The following is a 25,998-nucleotide window of genomic DNA, read 5'->3' as shown; positions in this document are numbered from 1 at the left end:
TAGCAATATTACAGCTATATGATGGCGGTCTGTAAATAATCAAGTCTGGACCGGACAATCCAGTGATTGACATCATGAGCATCGTTTTAGGCAATTGGTTAGTTGGTTGGTTTGTTGTTTAACACCACACTCAGCAATATTCTAGCTATATGACGGTGGTCTGTAAATAATCGAGTCTGGACTAGACAATCCAGTGATTGATATCATGATCCATGCATTTGGAATTGATGACATCAAGCAAGTCAGTGGGCCCGTAAGTCGCCTCCTTCAATGAGTGAAAACCAACATTTGAATTTGGTTCATAAAGAATCTCACCCGAGTGTCTTATCAAGTATATCTACACAAGTTGACTGAGGCTTGCAAAGGAGATTGAACTTAGCGACTTGTGCGGATATATTTGACAGCAAAAGACACACAGGTGATATTCTATTTATGATCCAAATCATTCTTTTTAACTTCAGTTTTTAAACAGTAATGAGCAGTGTCTTGTGTGTAAGGAGAACAGCTAACAAGCTTCAGTGACAGAGTGATGTCAGTTGATTGGGACGTCATGGTAACCGATGATGTCACAATGGTCTGCAAAGGATTGTGATGTCATTTCATTACAGCCTTATCTCCAAGGAGAGATCACTTGATGTCACCCACAGATATCTCCTGTTGAGGCAGTTTGGGATAAACATCACACCCCTGTGTCATCAGGCTTTTCTCAAGTGGAAAAAACATGGATATGGACAGAAACCAGAGCCGTCCTTGCTAATGGAAGTCTTATGTAGTGATTGTCAGAGTGCTTCACATAATTATAAATATATCCTTATAGGTAAGGTGAAATGGGGTTTAACATCATGTCCAAGATTATTGCACCTATATAGCGATGTGCATGCACGTGTGTGTGTGTGTGTGTGTGTGTGTGTGTGTGTGTGTGTGTGTGTGTGTGTGTCTGCTTGTACTAGTTGGGATTAAAAATAAAATAAATTAAAAAAAAAAGAAGAGTTTTGACCAGACAATCCTGTGATTGATATGATGAGCAACGATCCACTTGATCGGGGTACATGCACACATCAACAAACTCCCCAAGTCTGATCATCACACAGTAAGTGACCTCTTACCATCATCATAGGGTGCTCGGGACATTATGGGGTGCTGGGGGCATTATGGGGTGCTGGGGACATTATGGGTGCTGGGGACATTATGGGGTGCTGGGAATATTATGGGTGCTGGGGACATTATGGGGTGCTCGGGACATTATGGGGTGCTGGGGACATTAAGGGGTACTGGGGGCATTATGGGTGCTGGGGGCATGATGGGGTGCTGGAAATAATATGGGTGCTGGGGACATTATGGGGTGCTAGGGACATTATGGGGTGCTGGGGGCATTATGGGGTGCTGGGGACATTATGGGTGCTGGGGACATTAAGGGGTGCTGGGAATATTATGGGTGCTGGGGACATTATGGGGTGCTAGGGACATTATGGGGTGCTGGGGGCATTATGGGGTACTGGGGGCATTATGGGTGCTGGGGGCATGATGGGGTGCTGGAAATAATATGGGTGCTGGGGACATTGATTATGGGGTGCTGGGGACATTATGGGGTGCTGGGGACATTATGGGGTGCTGGTGACATTATGGGTGCTGGGGACATTATGGGGTGCTGGGGACATTATGGGGTGCTGGTGACATTATGGGTGCTGGGGACATGATGGGGTGCTGGTGACATTATGGGGTGCTGGTGACATTATGGGTGCTGGGGACATTATGGGGTGCTGGGGACATTATGGGGTGTTGGGGACATAATGGGGTGCTGGGGACATTATGGGTGCTGGGGACATTGATTATGGGTTGCTGGGGACATTATGGGACGCTGGGGACATTATGGGTGCTGGGGACATTATGGGGTGCTGGTGACATTATGGGTGCTGGGGACATTATGGGGTGCTGGGGACATTATGGGTGCTGGGGACATAATGGGATACTGGGGGCATTATGGGATACTGGGGGCATTATGGGGTGCTGGTGACATTATGCCGTGCTGGTGACATAATGGGGTACTGGGGGCATTATGGGGTACTGGGGGCATTATGGGGTGCTGGTGACATTATGGGGTGCTGGGGACATTATGGGTACTGGGGGCATTATGGGATGCCGGTGACATTATGGGGTGCTGGTGACATTATGGGGTGCTCGGGACATTATTGGTGCTGGGGACATTATGGGGTGCTGGGGACATTAAGGGTGCTGGGGACATTATTGGGTGCTGGGGACATTAAGGGGTGCTGGTGACATTATGGGTGCTGGGGACATTATGGGGTGCTGGGGACATTAAGGGATGCTGGTGACATTATGGGTACTGGGGACATGATGGGGTGCTGGGGAAATTAAGGGATGCTGGTGACATTATGGGTGCTGGGGACATTATGGGGTGCTGGTGACATTAAGGGATGCTGGTGACATTATAGGTACTGGTGACATTATGGGGGGCTGGTGACATTATGGGGTGCTGATGACATTATGGGGTGCTGGGGACATTATGGGGTGCTGGTGACATTATGGGGTGCTGGGGACATTAAGGGGTGCTGGTGACATTATGGGTGCTGGGGACATTATGGGTGCTTGGGACATTAAGGGGTGCTGGGAATATTATGGGTGCTGGGGACATTATGGGGTGCTAGGGACATTATGGGTGCTGGGGGCATAATGGGGTACTGGGGGCATTATGGTGTACTGGGGGCATTATGGGGTGCTGGTGACATTATGGGGTGCTGGTGACATTATGGGGTGCTGGTGACATTATGGGGGGCTGGGGACATTATTGGTGCTGGGGACATTATGGGGTGCTGGAAATAATATGGGTGCTGGGGACATTGCTTATGGGGTGCTGGGGACATTATGGGTGCTGGTGACATTATTGGTGCTGGGGACATTATGGGGTGCTGGGGGCATTATGGGGTGCTGGAAATAATATGGGTGCTGGGGACATTGATTATGGGGTGCTGGGGACATTGATTATGGGGTGCTGGGGACATTATGGGGTGCTGGTGACATTATGGGGTGCTGGGGACATTATGGGTGCTGGGGGCACAATGGGATACTGGGGGCATTATGGGTGCTGGTGACATTATGGGTGCTGGTGACATTATTGGTGCTGGGGACATTATGGGGTGCTGGGGGCATTATGGGGTGCTGGAAATAATATGGGTGCTGGGGACATTGCTTATGGGGTGCTGGGGACATTATTGGGTGCTGGGGGCATTATGGGTGCTGGTGACATTATGGGTGCTGGTGACATTATTGGTGCTGGGGACATTATGGGGTGCTGGGGGCATTATGGGGTGCTGGAAATAATATGGTTGCTGGGGACATTGATTATGGGGTGCTGGGGACATTATGGGTGCTGGAGACATTATGGGTGCTGGGGACATTATGGGGTGCTGGGGACATTATGGGGTGCTGGGGACATTATGGGGTGCTGGTGACATAGGGTGCTGGTGACATTATTGGGTGCTGGGGACCTTATGGGGTGCTGGGGACATTATGGGTGCTGGGGACATTATGGGGTGCTGGGGACATTATGGGTGCTGGGGACATTATGGGTGCTGGGGACATTGATTATGGGTTGCTGGGGACATTATTGGGTGCTGGGGACATTATGGTGCTGGGGACATTATTGGGTGCTGGGGACATTATGGGTGCTGGGGACATTATGGGGTGCTAAGGACATTATCGGTGCTGGGGATATTATGGGTGCTGGGGACATTGCTTATGGGGTGCTGGGGACATTATGGGGTGCTGGGGACATTATGGTACTGGGGACATTATTGGGTGCTGGGGACATTATGGGTGCTGGGGACATTATGGGTGCTGGGGACATTATGGTGCTGGGGACATTATTGGGTGCTGGTGACATTATGGGGTGCTGGGGACATTATGGGTGCTGGGGACATTATGGGGTGCTGGGGACATTATGGGTGCTGGGGACATTATGGGGTGCTGGGGACATTATGGGGAGCTGGGGACATTATGGGTGCTGGAAATAATATGGGTGCTGGGGACATTATGGGTGCTGGGGACATTATGGGTGCTGGGGACATTATGGGTGCTGGGGACATTATGGGGTGCTGGGACATTATGGGTGCTGGGGACATTATTGGGTGTTTGGGACATTATGGTTGCTGGGAACATTGATTATGGGTTGCTGGGGACATTATGGGGTGCTGGGGACATTATGGGTGCTGGGAACATTATTGGGTGCTGGGGACATTATTGGGTGCTGGGGACATTATGGGTGCTGGGGACATTATGGGGTGCTGGGGACATTATGGGTGCTGGTGACATTATGGGGGGCTGGGAACATTATTGGTGCTGGGGACATTATGGGGTGCTGGGGACATTGCTTATGGGGTGCTGGGGACATTATGGGGTGCTGGTGACATTATGGGGTGCTGGGGACATTATGGGTGCTGGTGACATTATGGGTGCTGGTGACATTATTGGTGCTGGGGACATTATGGGGTGCTGGGGGCATTATGGGGTGCTGGAAATAATATGGGTGCTGGGGACATTGCTTATGGGGTGCTGGGGACATTATGGGGTGCTGGGGGCATTATGGGTGCTGGTGACATTATGGGTGCTGGTGACATTATTGGTGCTGGTGACATTATGGGGTGCTGGGGGCATGATGGGGTGCTGGAAATAATATGGGTGCTGGGGACATTGCTTATGGGGTGCTGGGGACATTATGGGGTGCTGGGGGCATTATGGGGTGCTGGAAATAATATGGGTGCTGGGGACATTGATTATGGGGTGCTGGGGACATTATGGGGTGCTGGTGACATTATGGGGTGCTGGGGACATTATGGGTGCTGGTGACATTATGGGTGCTGGTGACATTATTGGTGCTGGGGACATTATGGGGTGCTGGGGGCATTATGGGGTGCTGGAAATAATATGGGTGCTGGGGACATTGCTTATGGGGTGCTGGGGACATTATGGGGTGCTGGGGGCATTATGGGTGCTGGGGACATTATGGGGTGCTGGGGGCATTATGGGGTGCTGGAAATAATATGGGTGCTGGGGACATTGATTATGGGGTGCTGGGGACATTATGGGTGCTGGAGACATTATGGGTGCTGGGGACATTATGGGTGCTGGGGATATTATGGGTGCTGAGAATATTATAGGTGCTGGGGACATTATGGGTGCTGGGGACATTAAGGGGTGTGGGGACATGATGGGGTGCTGGGGACATTATGGGGTGCTGGGGACATTGTGGGTGCTGGGGACATGATGGGGTGCTGGGGACATTATTGGGTGCTGGTGACATTATGGGGTGCTGGTGACATGGGGTGCTGGTGACATTATTAGGTGCTGGGGTCATTATGGGTTGCTGGGGACATTATGGGTGCTGGGGACATTATGGGGTGCTGGGGACATTATGGGTGCTGGGGACATTATGGGTGCTGGGGACATTGATTATGGGTTGCTGGGGACATTATTGGGTGCTGGGGACATTATGGTGCTCGGGACATTATTGGGTGCTGGGGACATTGCTTATGGGGTGCTGGGGACATTATGGTGCTGGGGACATTATTGGGTGCTGGGGACATTATGGGTGCTGGGGACATTATGGGTGCTGGGGACATTATGGTGCTGGGGACATTATTGGGTGCTGGGGACATTATGGGGTGCTGGGGACATTATGGGTGCTGGGGACATTATGGGGTGCTGGGGATTTTATGGGTGCTGGGGACATTATGGGGTGCTGGGGACATTATGGGTGTTGGAAATAATATGGGTGCTGGGGACATTATGGGTGCTGGGGACATTATGGGTGCTGGGGACATTATGGGTGCTGGGGACATTATTGGGTGTTTGGGACATTATGGTTGCTGGGAACATTGATTATGGGTTGCTGGGGACATTATGGGGTGCTGGGGACATTATGGGTGCTGGGGACATTATTGGGTGCTGGGGACATTATTGGGTGCTGGGGACATTATGGGTGCTGGGGATATTATGGGTGCTGAGAATATTATAGGTGCTGGGGACATTATGGGGTGCTAGGAACATTATGGGTGCTGGGGACATAATGGGTGCTGGGGACATTAAGGGGTGTGGAGACATGATGGGGTGCTGGGGACATTATGGGGTGCTGGGGACATTGTGGGTGCTGGGGACATTATGGGGTGCTCAGGTACATTATGGGGACTGGGGATATATCCTACCCATTTCCCACACAAAGTGAAGTTATATTTTTTGTTAATTTGTTCTTTAATGCTGCACCCTAATTCCAGTTATATTACGTTAGTAATAATGTAAATAATTGAATCGAGAACAGACAATCCAGTGATTGACACCATGTGCATCCATCTATGCAATTGGGATACGATGACATGCATCAACCAAGACAGCGAGTCTGACCATCCAATCCCGTTAGTCGCCTCTTATGACAACCTGAAGACCAATTCTAACCCAGATCTCCATGAGTTCATAATCAGATTCATGTAAGTGGGTCAGCATTTGCAGATGGCATATGAATATTTTCCTTGATATTTATATTTTTCTCTCTCAAAACTGACAACTTGGCATATGACTTGGTGACACATCATATTCATTATACATTCAGTTTCATATTTATTGGACATCATAACTCATCATGACATCACGAGTTGACATTTCTATAAATTCTGCTGACAAGGCAGTTTGATTGTCATGGAAGAATGTGTGTGTGTGTTTATGTGTAAAACTAAGCACTGAATCCTTTTGATCTTCTTTATTGTTCCTATTGTCAGTGAAATACAAGTCACCCCTACAAAATATAACACTGGTTATCATTGTTTGTAACTATAACAACATGAATTACAAAATTTGTAATTACATTTTGGGAATTGGTACAGACCCTGAGCAGGTCTTCATAAATCCCTGAGAGTGAGTGTGTGAGTGAGTATGGTTTTATGCCGCTTGTAGCAATATTCCTGCAATATCACGGCGGTGGACACCAGAAATGGGCTTCACACATTGTACCTATGTCGGGAATCGAACCCGGGTCTTCAGCGTGACGAGCGAACGCTTTAACCACTAGGCTACCCGACCGCCCCTAAATCCCTGAGAAAATATATTCATAGAATATATATTGCAAGAATATATGTTTTCAGAGGTGGCCTGAAAGTACAGACCGCCGTGATATTGCTGGAATATTGCTAAAAATGGCGTAAAACCCTACTCACTCACACTGAAAGTACAGAGGAAAGGGAGGTAACTCCAGGCAGTGTAAGACAGTCAAAATGTAACCCTGGAATTCCAGCCTAAATTGGCAAGGGTGGAAACTGGACTCTTACAGTCAGTTAAACATCACCTGGGAAGATGAAAATATCCCTGAACCATAATTGTTCCCCTTCCGCCCAGCTTTTTCCATGATGCTAGAGCCCTAAATGAAGCAAGTCTAGATTTTCCATAAATCTCCTATCTCACTGAGCCTCTGTTTCAATTTAAATGGAGTTGTTTGTTTTTACCAAATTTATCTATTTTCAGAAACTAGGCATTAGTCTAGGCCCTGTTCCACAAAGTGACCTTAGGTGAGACTTTTTGGGTTACGCTACAAAAATTAAATCTGAAACGATATTATTTTCTTACAATGAATGCCATATTTCACACCTTAACTTCTGTAAACCAGACAGAAAGTCTGGCTACAGCACAATGTCATGACTGTAAAATGTAAATAGAAAAATATTGCAAATATGAAAATCTTAGCGATGAATTGGTTTGTGGAACAGGCCCAACACTTTCCTGCTCAAAAGATCCTGGGCCCACTTGCACAAAGCGATCTTAGCGCTAAGACTATTGTAAGCCTATGCTAAAGTATGGCAGTTATGATCATCTTAGCGCTAAGATCACTTTGTGCAAGTGGGCCCTGTTCATCCCACTCGTTACCTTGTGATGTCTGGGAGTGTGACTAACTCCCCTGCCTTGATGGCTGCATTGAAACAATTAGCCCCATCTGTTTCCATGGCAATGATAGGTACATCCTTCCACCCGACTTTCCACATGCCTTGGACGATGCCGATCAGGAGCCCCCCACCTCCGACACTCGTCAGCACAACGTCAGGTTTGACTGGCATCTGAGCAGCAGCCTCAACAATCAAACTCTCATGTCCTTCCCTGTAAAAGTTTTTTCACATTAACATTTTTTTAAACTTTAGGAAGGTCAGACAAATCTTAATAATTTTTTAGGGATTGTTTTTTGATTATATGCTAAGATGAAGGCTGCTAATAAGATAAACAAATGTTATAGTTAACTTGGAGATAAACCTGCTGTGTTTATGTAGTCCCACTGTAGACTAGACACCTTATATTTTATTTTGGAGCCCAGCACTTTAGCGCAGGGTTTCAAACATACAAATAAGAGGTTTGTTAAACTAATCAGAATCACACATTCTTCAATGTCATGGTAGCATATCCTACAAATAACTTATTACAACAAAAATAATGTTAAAATAATCAAATATCAAACTGAAACTTTAACAAGATTATTTCTCCTTCCTTTGAAAAACTTAAGGAAGACTCAACCATAAAATAAAAAAGCAATATAGTTTTGTTTGTTGTCTTATGCCTCACTAGACAATAATTCAGCTTAATAAGGCTATCTGTGAATAATCAAGTCTGGACCAGACAAACCAATGATTTATATTGTGACAATTGGGGACCAGCTGACAAGCATAGGTTGCTAGGGTACTATTTTATTCCAAAATGTTTGATTTTGTTAAAGAAAAATTATATTTATCATATTTGAATTTTTTAAAAACAAAAATGTGCATGAAATGTGTGTTAACCTACCATATATCTGGGTGGTCAAATGGATGAATATATTCAGCCCCTGAAAAACAGTTTCCGCAGCGTCAGAAATGAACATCCGGACAAAGGGAGGTGGTTGGTCAAGTCACTGCTAAAGAATGAGTGAATGAGTAAGGTATAACAGTAAATAAACAGTAAAAGGAAACTATTAATCAGTACTTTGATTTCCTGAAGTAAACCATCTTCCCAACGCAAGGGAATTAACTGACTATAAAACTCCAGTTTCCACCCTTGACTAACTAGGCTGGAAAATATAGATTAATCATCGATCAAATTGTCTTAACCGGGCGCCACCATTTTGTTTGAAGCAAATGCAAGTGGTATGAGAGATGGAATCTGATTGGTCAGTAGGAGGGACAAAGAAGGGACATAACTCGTAATAGCCGCTGGTGGCGTTAGGATCGAGCCCAAACATGTCCAGCCAAGTTCGGCAAGAATGGAAACTTTTATAGTCAGTTAACTCCCTTGCCTTGGGAAGATGGAATATTTTATGCCATGAGTCAGACATGAGGTTACCCTGGGATACAGTTAGTATAGCAAAAAAAATACGGTGTCATACTTGGCCCCCAGCAACATATGCCAGTTGTAAGAGATGAGAAGGTGGTTTGGCATGGTTGAATCATGGATCATTGCATTGAAAACTGATAGAAGCAGCTGTAAAATATCTAAAATCAGCTGAAAACATGAAGATGTTTGATTGTGTCTTCAAACACTCTCTCATTTTTCTTGGCCAATCATATAAGAAAATCAATTTCGGACAGTGACAGCCAGCATATGTGTTGAGTTATTACCTAAACTGCATCACATTAAAGGCGTTCTTTCATTAATCATAAATCAAATTATTTCTTAATTATATCTGCATGTCAAAAGTTTGTCAGAATGTTTGTTTGAATATTGTTTAACACCGCACTTAGCAATATTCCAGCTATATGATGGCCTGTGTCAGACTGTACCAAGATATTGACAGCAAGGGGTGATGCTGGGGACAAACAAACCAGAGGTTAATAGCATGAGCAACAATCCACCTCATGGCTGATTGATCCATTGTTTGTTGTTTAATGGCATGAGCAACAATCCACCTCATGGCTGATTGATCCATTGTTTGTTGTTTAATGGCACACTCCAGAGTTCCCGCTACATGACAGCAGTCTGTAAATAATCCAGTCTGGACCAGACAATCCGGTGACTGACTTCATGACATTGATCTATGCAATTGACACAGTAACATGCAATCAATCATTTGTTGATTGTCATGGTGACTAATTTGCCATTTATTTTGACCATGCAATTTATCAGTTGTCATGGTCATTAAATTTGCCAGTATTCACGTCAACTTTGTCACTTTTGTCATATCCACAAGTCAGTGAGACTATCTCCCAATCGAATCACATCTTGGCACAACACGGCATGATCACAACACATCTTGGCACAACACGGCATGATCACAACACATATTTTCTATGTTTTTCCTGAATCTTGTCAATCACATTAGTGTCAAAAGCCACAGAAAATCTTGATTTCATTGGATTTATCAAAAAGGACACGATCAGGTTTGTTGGGCTGGAGACGTCTGAGGCTGTACACAGGCCTATTCCAAAGCATTTTGTATTTATCATTTTCCATGATGCCCTCTACATATTCTGGGTCGCACCATGGATTGACCTCTGTGTCAAAACCACAAGCACGGCGAAGACGGTAATTAAATGATCGAGCCACCCCATCATGTCGCTTAAGATACTGTGTTTGTGCCAAAGCTGGGCATCCACTGACAATGTGTTAGACAGTCTCATTAAATTCATTACATAATCTACATTTCATATTTACATTTTGATGCAAAATCACACATTGCCATTTCAGGTGGGAAGTGACTGGTCCTGAGCAGCAAACAGAAAGTCTTCTTTTTCACTTTTCAGGCCAGCCGACCTCATCCAAGCGATTATTATCATTATTATTATATTCACACAGTCACCACAAAATTGAAAAAACACTGCTGATAAAGTGTTATAATAACCTGGCTTAGATGCAAGTTCTATGGCAAACTTGTTGGCATGGTCGAAGACCTTCCCATGGACCAGTACCTCTGCTCCCTGGAATGGATACAAACATTTTTTTCAACATGTTGGGGGGCAGTTGGGTAGCCTAGTGGTTAAAGCATTCGATCGTCACGCCGAAGATCCGGGTGTGATTCCCGACATGGGTACAAAGTGTGAAGCCCATTTTCTGGTGTCACCCGCCATAATATTGCCGGAATATTGCTAAAAGCGGCTAAAACCATACTTACTCACTCAACATGTTTGGGTGTACAGTGCTAGCTGAGCTCGGCCAATCAGCTGCCATAATCGTTCAAGAATATAACGGTTGATTTCTCTTGCTACAAGTTTGTTAAGTTCAGGATTGAAAAAAGCATTTTGTTCATTTGACAACACTATTCTATGAAAACTTAATAAAATCAGGTACCTTTTTACATATTGAATCATATGACTTCATTATCATGGCGAATTTTCATCTAAATGCATCAAAGAGATGTGTTTGCTTGTTTGTTGTTTAACGCCACACACTGCAATATTTCAGCTATATGATGGCGGTTTGTAAATAATTGAGTCTGGACCAGACAATCCAGTGATTGACATCATGAGCATCGATCCACGCAAATGGGATACAATTACATGCATCAACCAAGTCAGCGAGCCTGACCACCCGATCCTGTTATAAGAAGCTTATTTGAGAATTAAGAACAATATTGTAGCATACATTGAAATCATAGCATGAATAGGACATACCAGCTGTCTGAGATTTTCTGCAACTTGTGCGGATGTACTCTCTGGGAGGACAATAGTTGCTGGGGTTTTTAGTTTCATCCCTGCATACGCTGCCGCCATTCCAGCATTGCCCCCAGAAGCACAGACTAGATGTTGGCAGTTTCTCCCCTTCACAGCCTGAAGACAAACAGTTTGTTTAGACATTTTAGCCTTGACCTTTTTGAATCTAATCGTGGTTGGAAAAATATAAAATAAAGAATAAAGTAAACAAAATCTAAAAAAAAGACATTTCACAACATTTTTTTTAGCTCCTAACAATGTTATTTGAATACCTTGAACATTGTGCAGTAATACCAAGACTATCTTGCACTTTTTTGTGGTGAACACATAACTTGTATTAGGCAGTTTGTTAAATTCTTTCCTGGAATTCCACCCAAGGTGTGAGAAGTCTCATTTACCTAAAACCTTCAAACAAGTACAAGTAAAGAATGGGTTTCACATCATTGAAATCAAAGTGTTATAATTGTTTGTTTGTTGGTTAATGCCACACTCAGCAAAATTCCAGCTACATTTGAACCTCAATGTGTCGAAACTCTGTGTCTTATTCCTGGTTGTCTCAAATTCACCTTCCGGTCCTTGCAAATTCATTCTATTTTTGTAATCATATATATATATATATAATCATATCTGTCAAACTGGATGTGTGGAATTCCCGGTTGCTTCGAACATATTTGGGAGTCCCAAGTATCCAAATGAAGCATAAAATTCCCCCTCAAACAGTTAAAAAAAATAATAACATCCACACCCACACTCGCCAAACTTTCAACTTTCTTCTCACTCAATTGACTGTCAGATTATTAGGGGTGTCCAGATGAACCGAAATATCGATATATTGCTATTGGTAAGCACTTAAAGTCAATAAATCGATTGTAAAATCAGTGTCCGATCAATAGTATCGATTTCATTTAGGAATATCAATAGTTTCGATTGTATTTACCATATCAATAAAAAACATGCAATGCTGTTCAAATTTGTTTTTCTTTGATCATGAGTGGTATTAATTTACACATGGTAAGGTAAGTTTCTTTTTCTTAAATTATTTGGGTAAAGAAAAAACAAATCAGTCATATCTCAAACTTTACTTTTAATTTGTTGTTATGGTTATCACATTCAAAGGAAACTTCAGTTCCAAGGTTTAATTCAACTCCAAAATCCATCTAAAATGATAAACTGAAAACTATCGATATTTATCGCAATAGTTGCTTGCAATATCAATAGTTATCGCAATAGTGATTTCCAGACTAATAGTCACCCCTACAGATTATGTTAGTGAATCTATTATTCGAGCTATGACTCCAACAGCGACGCCAATCCAGATGAGGGCAGCGAGATCCATTCTACGCCTGAGTTGCCGCCTCTCAACAAGCAGATTGAGCACTGAAAGTTATGAATGCTTTGAACTCTAGTGTTGTGTCAAGGGTATTAATCTCTCATAAGATGATGTTTGGTTGTTTCAAACCCCGGACAACTCAAACTATTTTCCAGGTCGCCATGAGTTCAACACAACAAGGTTCGACTGTATATAATGGCAGCCCGTAAACAATCGAATCTCGACCAGACAATCCAGTGATCAACCATCAAGTACGATGTCACCATGAGTTCAACACAACAAGGTTCGACTGTATATGATGGCAGCCTGTAAACAATCGAATCTGGACCAGACAATCCAGTGATCAACCATCATGTACGATGTCACACAATGAACAAAGACACCAAGCCTGGCCCATAAGGTCACCTCTAGTGACCAGCATAGGGGCCTATTCTAACCCAGTATCCCCATGGGGTCGAAGTGTTTAGGAATGCATGTACCTGATAATTTACTTGATATTATTCATGAAGTCTTGAAACAAAATGTTGCTGAGACCTTGAGTGCTGATTATGCCCAAAATGTGGATACAATTGTTGGAGTCAGTATCTAAGAATATAGAGACAGCTGGTTTAACTCTTTCAAACTCTGGAGTATTTCATAAATTGTTCCTCAATCAGTGCACCCAAAAGAAATTTCGTTCTTTTCAAGACTAGTGTAAACCTTATTTCTTTGTTTGATTGTTTGTTTGTTTGTTTGTTGTGTAACGCCGCACGCAGCAATATTCCAGCTATATGACAGCGGTCTGTAAATAATCGAATCTGGACCAGACAATCCAGTGATTTACATCATGAACATCGATCCACGCAATTGGGATCGATGACATGCATCAACCAAGTCAGGGAGTCTGACCATCCGATCCCGTAAGTCGCCGTTTACGATAGTCCACAGAGTTTGTAGCTTGTCCAGCTTGGACGGGTCAAATGTTTACCATGTTCCTATATTCTGTTCGTTTTAGTCAGTTATAGCCCTCAAATGCTAAGGCCACACATTTTAAATTTATGTTCATAGATTTATTCCAGCTTTTATACACATGGTTGGTTGAAATAGAAAGAGGGTCTATATTACTAGCAAGAGACATTATAAAAATAAATATTTTTATGCTTAATTTGTTTTTTAGATCGGCTGCGTTTTAACTGAGGCAATGGACCCATGAAACTGCCTTGACTTGTAGGAAGTCCGATTTAGAGTTCATCTATCGTAGCAACTTCTTTTGGTCATAAGAGGAGACTTGTGGTCAGGCTCATTGACTTGGTTGATGATGTGTCACAATATCAATCACTGGACTGCCCGTTCCCTACTCGAAAATGCGTCATATAACGGGACTACTACAGAGTTTTGCATTGAACAACAAGCGCAGACACACTGTACGTTTTGTCATTAATATGGTCATGAAATATTAACATGGTCATGAAATTTGTCGATTGTCATGATCACTAATTTACCAGTTATTTTGACCATGCAATTTATCAGTTGTCATGGTCACTAAATTTGCCACTATTCACGTCAACTTTGTCACTTTTGTCATACCTACAAGTCAATGAGACTGACCTCCCAATCCAATCCACATCTTGGCACAACACAGCATGATCACAACACATCTTGGCACAACACGGCATGATCACAACACATCGTGGCAAAACATGGCATGATATTCAATATTCATGTCAACTTTGTCACGTTTGTTATACCAACAAATTTGTCTCTCCCGTGTCCACTTAATCTGTCTTTAAAATACAATTCATTGACCAATCGTCTCCATTCTTTCTTTTCTGGAGAAATGGGATTTGCCATAAAAGGTTTTAAGAGAAGAGAGAATGCTTGCAATTTGTGTGAGCATAAACAGCAATAAAACAAACAAGCTTCTCATTCCAAACACCTCATATATTCAAATGTTTTTCTGTCTAGCTCAAGCATGCCTTGCCAATCTGTCAGAAGTGTAAGTGAAATCCACAAAACGAGAAAACAAGCTACGTTTGAATAGAAGCATTCTCCCAGAACATTGAAACATAAACAATTAGCCTGTAGTTTTATGAGTGTAGAGGTATATGTTCAGCTGTTTCAAAGTAAAATATCAGAACCTTTATATCCTGTCTTTGCACCTCCCATCTTTGCATCTCCTGTCTTTGCACCCATCTTAATTCAAATAAGCTTGTAGTTCAAGGGCAATATTCAAAATCTGTAAAGCTACACGATAAGTTTGAATCTTTTAGATTTTCAGTTGTTTATTATTGCAGTGTAATCAGGTAATGGACACAGTGTTTGAAATTAAACCCAACAAGACAGTAGGGCAGGTGACCAATAAATGTTACCTGCCCGCATTCAGACTTTATAAATATTGAAATATCGTGAAAAATAAGAGAAACATCGTGTCTTGAATCAGTTGAAATGTTGCAAACAATTAACTGAGAATCTACGAGGAGTTATAATAAAACTGAATAGGTATGTAGTCTAAAAATTATCTGACAGACAAGCGATAAAGGTGAAGGAAAATTTCATACAGGCAGGTGGGCTGTTATTTCAGACAGTAAATGGACAGAATGGATATCTCAGCACAGTTACCAGCCAAAATAGATTATGTAATACATGCAAATTTAAACATTACCCAATAGATTTTGAGTTGCTTACCTACAAATATGCATGGAAATGTCCACAAATTGTGAGTAATTACCCAATTCAGCATTTTCAGCATGCGTATCAATATTTTTCACAAATCTTTATTAAATACATAATTGACGTGAGGGAGTTAGTTATCGTACAACAAAACACTGAAGGGAGAATAAACAATGAGGTTGTTTACTTCTTATATGATAAATCAATGTTATTTACAGCCTCTTTTAAGGATGGTAATGAATTACACGACATAAACTTATATACCTGTACTTAAATAATGACACTTTCCTGAATAGTGAATACAATTGCAATGTTGGACCATCTTATGTGCCTATGTATCAGTGTAGTCGCCCCACTAAGCCATCACATTAGATCATATAACTTTATCAACATGATACGGGAATGTTTTAATTCCAATCTGGGAACTTGTACTGACGAATGCTGCAGCTAGCATGAGTTGGGGCCGAATATCGGCCTCCAGGCAGGTCAAGATAAATCCATGTCCATGGGAAATTCATCAAAATACACTTCAATTTTAATAGTTAAATCCATTCCAGTGACACACAGACACAGTTTATTTTACATTTAGTGCATTCTCATATGGTATTCTGCCCTCTGCTGATGTCATCACTCGGAACCATTTTATGTAAATACATGCTCCCAATGAATCTCCAAACCCATAAATAGCCAACCCTTGATGCAATTAAGATAAAATGTTTAGACTGGTGCACTTTTAATGCCTTGGAGGATTGTTAATCTGTTAAACAGAACAGGAACTGCAACAAAAAATCCCCTTCAAAACATACCAACACACTTGATAAAATCTTAACAAGGGAGATAACTCTGTAAAGCCAGCCTGCACTCGGGCATATTCTCAATGCATTCCCCATTTTGATAGCTGAAAGCAATGGGAAATGTCATCGCCAAAAAGCATTCTGTCATTGCAAAGACTGTTATGAGCGTAACATGTGTTGGCGCTGAAGGAGAGACACTTAGATCCTTGTATAAGATGGAATGTGACAAGTGGCATGAAATATTCATTTTAGCCATTTTTATCTTAACGACATCTTAATGAAGCTGTTTTTTGTGTTTTAGCTCCTCAGAAGCTATTTGTTGGAAACTTATCAAATATGATAACAAGGATCACAAAAAATGATCATTTACGAAGCATGCTGAGTGCATGTTGTTGGTACCGGTATAATGTTTACCCGCTATTAACATTTTCGCAAGTGCTTATAGTACATCATGAGTCAAAGATGCTAACAGACTGATTAAAGTGAAAAAAGTCACATTAAGCATCTTTTCCAATTATATCATAATATTTTATCAGAAATTTACCTAGATCTATATACTTACGTGGCTCCAGATATGTTTTTAGTTATCGTTCACATATGGTGTTACGAAGGCTCTTTGGGTATTCAATACTGTAAATCAGGATAGCGTTCCGCCATGGAATTATTGAGATTGGCTAACAACAGCCTAAACAGCGTCTTGAAAGTTCACTGGAAGTGAAATTGGTTTAACGTCGCGTCCAAGATTATTGCACTTATATAGCGATGTGCATGCACGTGTGTGTGTGGCCGCTTGTACCAGTCCAGACTGATGCCGATTTATAGTGCTAGCACACTGAGATACCATGCCGCACTTTAACATGAATACCCCACTCAGACACTGTATACTGACTCCGAGACGACCAGTCCTTGTTTTAGCCCCTTAATGCCGAGCGCCAGACAGGGTAACAACAAGTACCATCTTTTAATGTCTTTTGGTAGGACGTGGCCACAGATCAAATCCCGGACCTTCCGCTCTCCGGGCCGACACTCTACCACAAGACCACAGAGGTGGTCAGAAGGGAATAAAAGAAACATTCATTTTTTGTTTGTTGTTGCTTAGTTGGTCTTAATAATGACTGCGTTATGAAACTATTTTGAGTGTGTCACTCGCTGTTTTCGCAGTACTTTCCTGCTTGCAAAACATTCCAGATTTAAAGTATATTATACTTAGCAGTGACTATTGGTCTGGAAATCACTATTGCGATAACTATTGATATTGAAAGAAACTATTGCGATAACTATTAATATTGCAAGCAACTATTGCGATAAATATCAATAGTTTTCAGTGTATCATTTTAGATAGATTTTGGAGTTGAATTGAACCATGGAACTGAAGTTTCCTTTGAATGTGATAACCATAACAACAAATAAAAAGTAAAGTTTGAGATATGACTGATTTGTTTTTTCTTTACCCTAATAATTTAAGAAAAAGAAACTTCCACATTACCATGTGTAAAATACTCTCACTCATGATCAAAAGAAAAACAAATTTGAACAGTATTGTATGTATTTTACTGAAATGGTAAATACAATCCAAACTATCGATATTCCTCACTAAAATCGATACTATTGATCAGAAACTGATTTTACAATCGATTTACTGACTTTAAGTGCTTACCAATAGCAATATATCAATATTTCCATTTATCGTGACACCCCAAAATGCACTCCCTTGTGTTCAGTGTTTTGGGTATATTTTTACATCAATGAGAATTAAAAAAATTCTTTTAAATTATTCTACTTAAAATGCTGAATTTATGAATCAAGGTGGTAAAGAAGTACAGCTGATTTGTTCCAGCCATCCACATCTGATTGGCACAAGAACCCATGAATAACTGACATTGGGCAATTAAAGTTCACTCAGGGATCACCTGACACGTCCTCCTGTAGCTGTGTTCCAAGATCTTCACTCAAGAGAGGCATTGTATCGGTGTAAATGATCTGATTCTAATCAAATTGGTGTGGGGAGGGTGTTTGGTAGTGTTTGTTTGTTTGATTGTTTGTTGTTTAACGCTGCACTCAACAATATTCCAGCTATATGACCACAGTCTGTATATAATCGAAATAAAGAAGTGAGTGAATAAAGAAATGTGAGTGAGTAAAGAAGTGAGTTGTTTGGTAGTGTTTGTTTGTTGTTTAACGCTGCACTCAGCAATATTCCAGCTATATGTATTCAATCGAGCCTGGACAAAACAATCCAGTGATTGACATCATGAGCATTGATCCATGCAATTGGGATCGATGACATGCATCAACCAAGTCAGCGAGTCTGACAACCCGATCCTGTCTGTCGCCTCTTACGACAAGCAAAGTCGTCTTTTACGGCAAACATGGGTTATTTTTGCTGAAGACCTATTCTACCCCGGATCTTCACGGTGTATGGTAGTGAGGCAGATTGGAGTGAAAATCCAACTATTCAATTGTTATGTCCTGAATCCAAGGTAAATATTATTTGTTATTATTGATATTGACATTGAAATGCTTTTCTGAACAATGGTTCAAATTGCATTTTGTTGTTGATGCCTGCTTCATCAACGAAAGTTTTGCCAGACATTGAACACATCTTCCAGTCCCCACTGTATTTGGAGATACTGCCCAGTCGTGGAATATTTTGCAGAAATGTACTTAACCTATCTTGCAGAAAATCACACTTTGTGCAGAACTTTCGCGAAATTTTGCATTTATCTGCTGCTGAATTCGTCAAACACCCAAATACACTGCAGGATTTCAACATGTGAGTCGAAAGCTGATTTTAAATGTGTAAATGGATTTTGTGAGCTTGACGTAATATTGCTAACCAAAAGTGCATGTCTGTATGTTAACACTAGTGTTCTGATTCCCTTCAAAAAGCTAATCTAGCCATGGAAAAAGCTAATCTGGCCATGGAAAAAGCTAATCTAGCCATGGAAAAAGCTAATCTGGCCATGGAAAAAGCTAATCTAGCCATGGAAAAAGCTAATCTCGTCATGGATATCTTTATCATAAAAATGCCTGCCACAAGTCAACAGGTGCAAAAATACAAAATTTACAAAAAACTAAGCTTATAAGCAGAATTGTCAAAATCTGGTTGCAGAATATTGATTTTGTGGCCGCAGAATACAACGGGGACTGTTCTTCACTAAAATAGACACTGGGCCAGTCTAACCTTTTTACAGAGGTTCGAGACTCCCCTGATTTTAAAGGACGCGGGGGCCTGGAGATTCTCAAGCTTGAGGTAGACCTCACAACCAGACACTCTTGACATCGGTCCACTGCGGACAGTCGGGGTCACATGGTACAGCTGTTCCTCATCAGCCATCCTCTGTAACCGTGAGGAGAGAAGTGAGAGAACGAGGAAATGTGAGTGAATAAAGAAGTGAGAGAACGACGAGATGGGAGTGAATAAAGTGAGAGGACGAAATGTGAGTGAATAAAGAAGTGAGAGAACGACGAGATGTGAGTGAATAAAGAAGTGAGAGAACGACGAGATGGGAGTGAATAAAGTGAGAGGACGAGATGTGAGTGAATAAAGAAGTGAGAGAACGACGAAATGTGAGTGAATAAAGAAGTGAGAGAACGACGAGATGTGAGTGAAAAAAGAAGTGTGAGGACGAAATGTGAGTGAATAAAGAAGTGAGAGAACGACGAGATGTGAGTGAATAAAGAAGTGAGAGAACGACGAGATGTGAGTGAATAAAGAAGTGAGAGAACGACGAGATGGGAGTGAATAAAGAAGTGAGAGAACGACGAAATGTGAGTGAATAAAGAAGTGAGAGAACGACGAAATGTGAGTGAATAAAAAAGTGAGAGAACGACGAAATGTGAGTGAATAAAGAAGTGAGAGAACGACAACATGTGAGTGAATAAAGAAGTGAGAGAACGATGAGATGTGAGTGAAAAAGGAAGTGAGAGAACGACGAGATGTGAGTGAATAAAGAAGTGAGAGAACGACGAAATGTGAGTGAATAAAGAAGTGAGAGAACGACGACATGTGAGTGAATAAAGAAGTGAGAGAACGATGAGATGTGAGTGAATAAAGAAGTGAGAGAAAGACGAGATGTGAGTGAATAAAAAAGGGAGAGAATGACGAAATGTGAGTGAATAAAGAAGTGAGAGAATGACGAAATGTGAGTGAATAAAGAAGTGAGAGAACGACGAAATGTGAGTGAATAAAGAAGTGAGAGAACAACGAAATGTGAGTGAATAAAGAAGTGAGAGAACGACGAAATGTGAGTGAATAAAGAAGTGAGAGAACGACGAAATGTGAGTGAATAAAAAAGTGAGAGAACGACGAAATGTGAGTGAATAAAGAAGTGAGAGAACGACGAGATGGGAGTGAATAAAGAAGTGAAAGAACGGTGAGATGTGAGTGAATAAAGAAGTGAGAGAACGACGAGATGTGAGTGAAAAAAGAAGTGAGAGAACGACGAAATGTGAGTGAATAAAGAAGTGAGAGAAAGACGAAATGTGAGTGAATAAAGAAGTGAGAGAACGACGAAATGTGAGTGAATAAAGAAGTGAGAGAACGACGAGATGTGAGTGAATAAAGTGAGAGAACGACGAGATGTGAGTGAATAAAGAAGTGAGAGAACGACGAAATGTGAGTTTATAAAGAAGTGAGAGAACGACGAAATGTGAGTGAATAAAGAAGTGAGAGAACGACGAAATGTGAGTGAATAAAGAAGTGAGAGAACGACGAAATGTGAGTGAATAAAGTGAGAGAACGACGAGATGTGAGTGAATAAAGAAGTGAGAGAACGACGAAATGTGAGTGAATAAAGAAGTGAGAGAACGACGAAATGTGAGTGAAAAAAGAAGTGAGAGAACGACGAAATGTGAGTGAATAAAGAAGTGAGAGAACGACGAGATGTGAGTGAATAAAGAAGTGAGAGAACGACGAGATGTGAGTGAATAAAGAAGTGAAAGAACGGTGAGATGTGAGTGAATAAAGAAGTGAGAGAACGACGAGATGTGAGTGAAAAAAGAAGTGAGAGAACGACGAAATGTGAGTGAATAAAGAAGTGAGAGAAAGACGAAATGTGAGTGAATAAAGAAGTGAGAGAACGACGAAATGTGAGTGAATAAAGAAGTGAGAGAACGACGAGATGTGAGTGAATAAAGTGAGAGAACGACGAGATGTGAGTGAATAAAGAAGTGAGAGAACGACGAAATGTGAGTGAATAAAGTGAGAGAACGACGAAATGTGAGTGAAAAAAGAAGTGAGAGAACGACGAAATGTGAGTGAATAAAGAAGTGAGAGAACGACGAGATGTGAGTGAATAAAGAAGTGAGAGAACGATGAGATGTGAGTGAATAAAGAAGTGAGAGAACGACGAAATGTGAGTGAATAAAAAAGTGAGAGAACGACGACATGTGAGTGAATAAAGAAGTGAAAGAACGGTGAGATGTGAGTGAATAAAGAAGTGAGAGAACGACGAGATGTGAGTGAAAAAAGAAGTGAGAGAACGACGAAATGTGAGTGAATAAAGAAGTGAGAGAAAGACGAAATGTGAGTGAATAAAGAAGTGAGAGAACGACGAAATGTGAGTGAATAAAGAAGTGAGAGAACGACGAGATGTGAGTGAATAAAGTGAGAGAACGACGAGATGTGAGTGAATAAAGAAGTGAGAGAACGACGAAATGTGAGTGAATAAAGAAGTGAGAGAACGACGAAATGTGAGTGAAAAAAGAAGTGAGAGAACGACGAAATGTGAGTGAATAAAGAAGTGAGAGAACGACGAGATGTGAGTGAATAAAGAAGTGAGAGAACGATGAGATGTGAGTGAATAAAGAAGTGAGAGAACGATGAGATGTGAGTGAATAAAGAAGTGAGAGAACGACGAAATGTGAGTGAATAAAGAAGTGAGAGAACAATGAAATATGAGTGAATATAGAAGTGAGAGAACTAAATGTGAATAATGAAATGTGAGTGACTGAAGAAGTGTGAGTGAATAATGAAGTGAGTGAATGAAGAAGTGAGTGAATGAAGTGAGTGAATAAAGAATGGGGTAAATAAAATGAGTGAATAAAGAAGTTAGTGAATAAAGAAGTGAGTAAAGAAGTGAGTGAATAAAGAAGTGAGTGAATAATAAAATTAGTGAATACAGAAGTGAGTGAATGAAGAAGTGAGAGAGTAAAGAAGTGAGTGAATAAAGAAGTGAGTCAGTAAAGAAGTGAGTGAATGAAGAAGTGAATGAATGAAGAAGTGAGTGAGTAAAGAAGTGAGTGAGTAAAGAAGTGAGTGAATAAAGAAGTGAGTGAATGAAGAAATGTGAGTGAATGAAGAAGTGAGTAAAGAAGTGAGTGAATGAAGAAGTGAGTGAGTAAAGAAGTGAGGGATTAAAGAAGTGTGTGAGTAAAAATTTGGTTTGGTTTGGTTTATTGTTTTACGCTGCACTCAGCAATATTCCAGCTATATGACGGCGGTTTGTAAATAATCAAGTCTGGACCAGATAATTCAGTGATTTACATCATGAACATCGATCCACACAGTTGGGATCGATGACACGCATCAACCAAGTCAGCGAGCCTGACCACCCGATCCAATTAGTTGCCTTTTACGACAAGCATAGTCGCCTTTTACGGCAAGCATGGGTTGCTGAAGTGAGTGAATAAGAAGTGAGTGAATAAAGAAGTGAGAGAACAATGAAATATGAGTGAATATAGAAGTGAGAGAACTAAATGTGAATAATGAAATGTGAGTGACTGAAGAAGTGTGAGTGAATAATGAGTGAGTGTTATGGTTTTACGCCGCTTTTAGCAATATTGCAGCAATATCACGGCGGGGGACACCAGAAATGGGCTTCACACATTGTACCCATGTGGGGAATCGAACCCGGGTCTTCGGCGTGACGAGCGAACGCTTTAACCACTAGGCTACCCGACCGCCCCGAGTGAATAATGAAGTGAGTGAATGAAGAAGTGAGTGAATGAAGTGAGTGAATAAAGAATGGGGTAAATAAAGTGAGTGAATAAAGAAGTTAGTGAATAAAGAAGTGAGTAAAGAAGTGAGTGAATAAAGAAGTGAGTGAATAATAAAATTAGTGAATACAGAAGTGAGTGAATGAAGAAGTGAGAGAGTAAAGAAGTGAGTGAATAAAGAAGTGAGTCAGTAAAGAAGTGAGTGAATGAAGAAGTGAATGAATGAAGAAGTGAGTGAGTAAAGAAGTGAGTGAATAAAGAAGTGAGTGAATGAAGAAGTGAGTAAAGAAGTGAGTGAATGAAGAAGTGAGTGAGTAAAGAAGTGAGTGATTAAAGAAGTGTGTGAGTAAAAATTTGGTTTGGTTTGGTTTATTGTTTTACGCTGCACTCAGCAATATTCCAGCTATATGACGGCGGTTTGTAAATAATCAAGTCTGGACCAGATAATTCAGTGATTTACATCATGAACATCGATCCACACAGTTGGGATCGATGACACGCATCAACCAAGTCAGCGAGCCTGACCACCCGATCCAATTAGTTGCCTTTTACGACAAGCATAGTCGCCTTTTACGGCAAGCATGGGTTGCTGAAGTGAGTGAATAAGAAGTGAGTGAATAAAGAAGTGCGTGAATGAGTGGGTGAATAAAGAAGCGAGTGAATATAGAAGTGAGTGAGTATAGAACTGAGTGAATAAAGAAGTGAGTAAATGAAGAAGTAAGTGAGTATAGAAGTGAGTGAATGAAGAAGTGAGTATAGAAGTGAGGGAATGAAGAAGTGAATGAATGAAGAAGTCAGTGAATAAAGAAGTCAGTGAGTAAAGAAGTCAGTGAACGAGTGACTGAGTGAATATAGAAGTGATTGAATAAAGAAGTGAGTGGATGAAGAAATGTGAGTGAATAAAGAAGTGAGTGGATGAAGAAATGTGAGTGAATGAAGAAGTGAGTGAATGAAGAAGTGAGTGAGTAAAGAAGTCAGTGAGTAAAGAAGTGAGTGAATAAAGAAGTCAGTGAGTAAAGAAGTCAGTGAATAAAGAAGTGAGTGAGTATAGAAGTGATTGAATAAAGAAGTGAGTAAATAAAGAAATGAGTGGATAAAGAAGTGAGTGAATAAAGAAGTGAGTAAATAAAGAAATGAGTGGTTAAAGAAGTGAGTGAATAAAGAAGTGAGTGAATAAAGAAGTCAGTGAGTAAAGAAGTGAGTGAATAAAGAAGTGAGTGAATAAAGAAGTAAGTGAATAAAGAAGTGAGTGAATAAAGAAGTCAGTGAGTATAGAAGTGAGTGAATGAAGAAGTGAGTGGATAAAGAAGTGAGTGAATAAAGAAGTGAGTAAATAAAGAAATGAGTGGATAAAGAAGTGAGTGAATAAAGAAGTGAGTGAATAAAGAAGTCAGTGAGTAAAGAAGTGAGTGAATAAAGAATGGGGTAAATAAAGTGAGTGAATAAAGAAGTTAGTGAATAAAGAAGTGAGTAAAGAAGTGAGTGAATAAAGAAGTGAGTGAATAATAAAATTAGTGAATACAGAAGTGAGTGAATGAAGAAGTGAGAGAGTAAAGAAGTGAGTGAATAAAGAAGTGAGTCAGTAAAGAAGTGAGTGAATGAAGAAGTGAATGAATGAAGAAGTGAGTGAGTAAAGAAGTGAGTGAATAAAGAAGTGAGTGAATGAAGAAGTGAGTAAAGAAGTGAGTGAATGAAGAAGTGAGTGAGTAAAGAAGTGAGTGATTAAAGAAGTGTGTGAGTAAAAATTTGGTTTGGTTTGGTTTATTGTTTTACGCTGCACTCAGCAATATTCCAGCTATATGACGGCGGTTTGTAAATAATCAAGTCTGGACCAGATAATTCAGTGATTTACATCATGAACATCGATCCACACAGTTGGGATCGATGACACGCATCAACCAAGTCAGCGAGCCTGACCACCCGATCCAATTAGTTGCCTTTTACGACAAGCATAGTCGCCTTTTACGGCAAGCATGGGTTGCTGAAGTGAGTGAATAAGAAGTGAGTGAATAAAGAAGTGCGTGAATGAGTGGGTGAATAAAGAAGCGAGTGAATATAGAAGTGAGTGAGTATAGAACTGAGTGAATAAAGAAGTGAGTAAATGAAGAAGTAAGTGAGTATAGAAGTGAGTGAATGAAGAAGTGAGTATAGAAGTGAGGGAATGAAGAAGTGAATGAATGAAGAAGTCAGTGAATAAAGAAGTCAGTGAGTAAAGAAGTCAGTGAACGAGTGACTGAGTGAATATAGAAGTGATTGAATAAAGAAGTGAGTGGATGAAGAAATGTGAGTGAATAAAGAAGTGAGTGGATGAAGAAATGTGAGTGAATGAAGAAGTGAGTGAATGAAGAAGTGAGTGAGTAAAGAAGTCAGTGAGTAAAGAAGTGAGTGAATAAAGAAGTCAGTGAGTAAAGAAGTGAGTGAATAAAGAAGTGAGTGAGTATAGAAGTGATTGAATAAAGAAGTGAGTAAATAAAGAAATGAGTGGATAAAGAAGTGAGTGAATAAAGAAGTGAGTAAATAAAGAAATGAGTGGATAAAGAAGTGAGTGAATAAAGAAGTGAGTGAATAAAGAAGTCAGTGAGTAAAGAAGTGAGTGAATAAAGAAGTGAGTGAATAAAGAAGT

General features: G+C 41.1%; 1 protein-coding gene across 2 annotated transcripts in view; it reads right to left on the bottom strand.

The window, feature by feature from the left end:
* Nucleotides 1-25,998, bottom strand: part of LOC124114057 (serine dehydratase-like) — a 35,991-nt gene that overhangs the window by 5,663 nt on the left and 4,330 nt on the right. For both annotated transcript variants that reach the window (XM_046474596.2, XM_046474595.2), the window contains exons 2-6: nt 19,621-19,776; nt 11,625-11,780; nt 10,856-10,931; nt 8,827-8,866; nt 7,924-8,151 (exon numbers count right to left, since the gene is read on the bottom strand). In XM_046474596.2, coding sequence (XP_046330552.2) covers nt 7,924-8,151; nt 8,827-8,866; nt 10,856-10,931; nt 11,625-11,780; nt 19,621-19,773 — 653 coding nt within the window. In that variant the 5' untranslated portion in view covers nt 19,774-19,776. The remainder of the gene's footprint in view (nt 1-7,923; nt 8,152-8,826; nt 8,867-10,855; nt 10,932-11,624; nt 11,781-19,620; nt 19,777-25,998) is intronic.

Source organism: Haliotis rufescens, unplaced genomic scaffold (genome assembly GCF_023055435.1).
Source record: "Haliotis rufescens isolate VD_foot unplaced genomic scaffold, xgHalRufe1.0.p SCAF_15, whole genome shotgun sequence".
Taxonomy (NCBI): domain Eukaryota; kingdom Metazoa; phylum Mollusca; class Gastropoda; order Lepetellida; family Haliotidae; genus Haliotis; species Haliotis rufescens.
The sequence above is the reverse complement of the archived record's forward strand: the minus strand, read 5'-3'. Positions and strand labels throughout refer to the sequence as shown.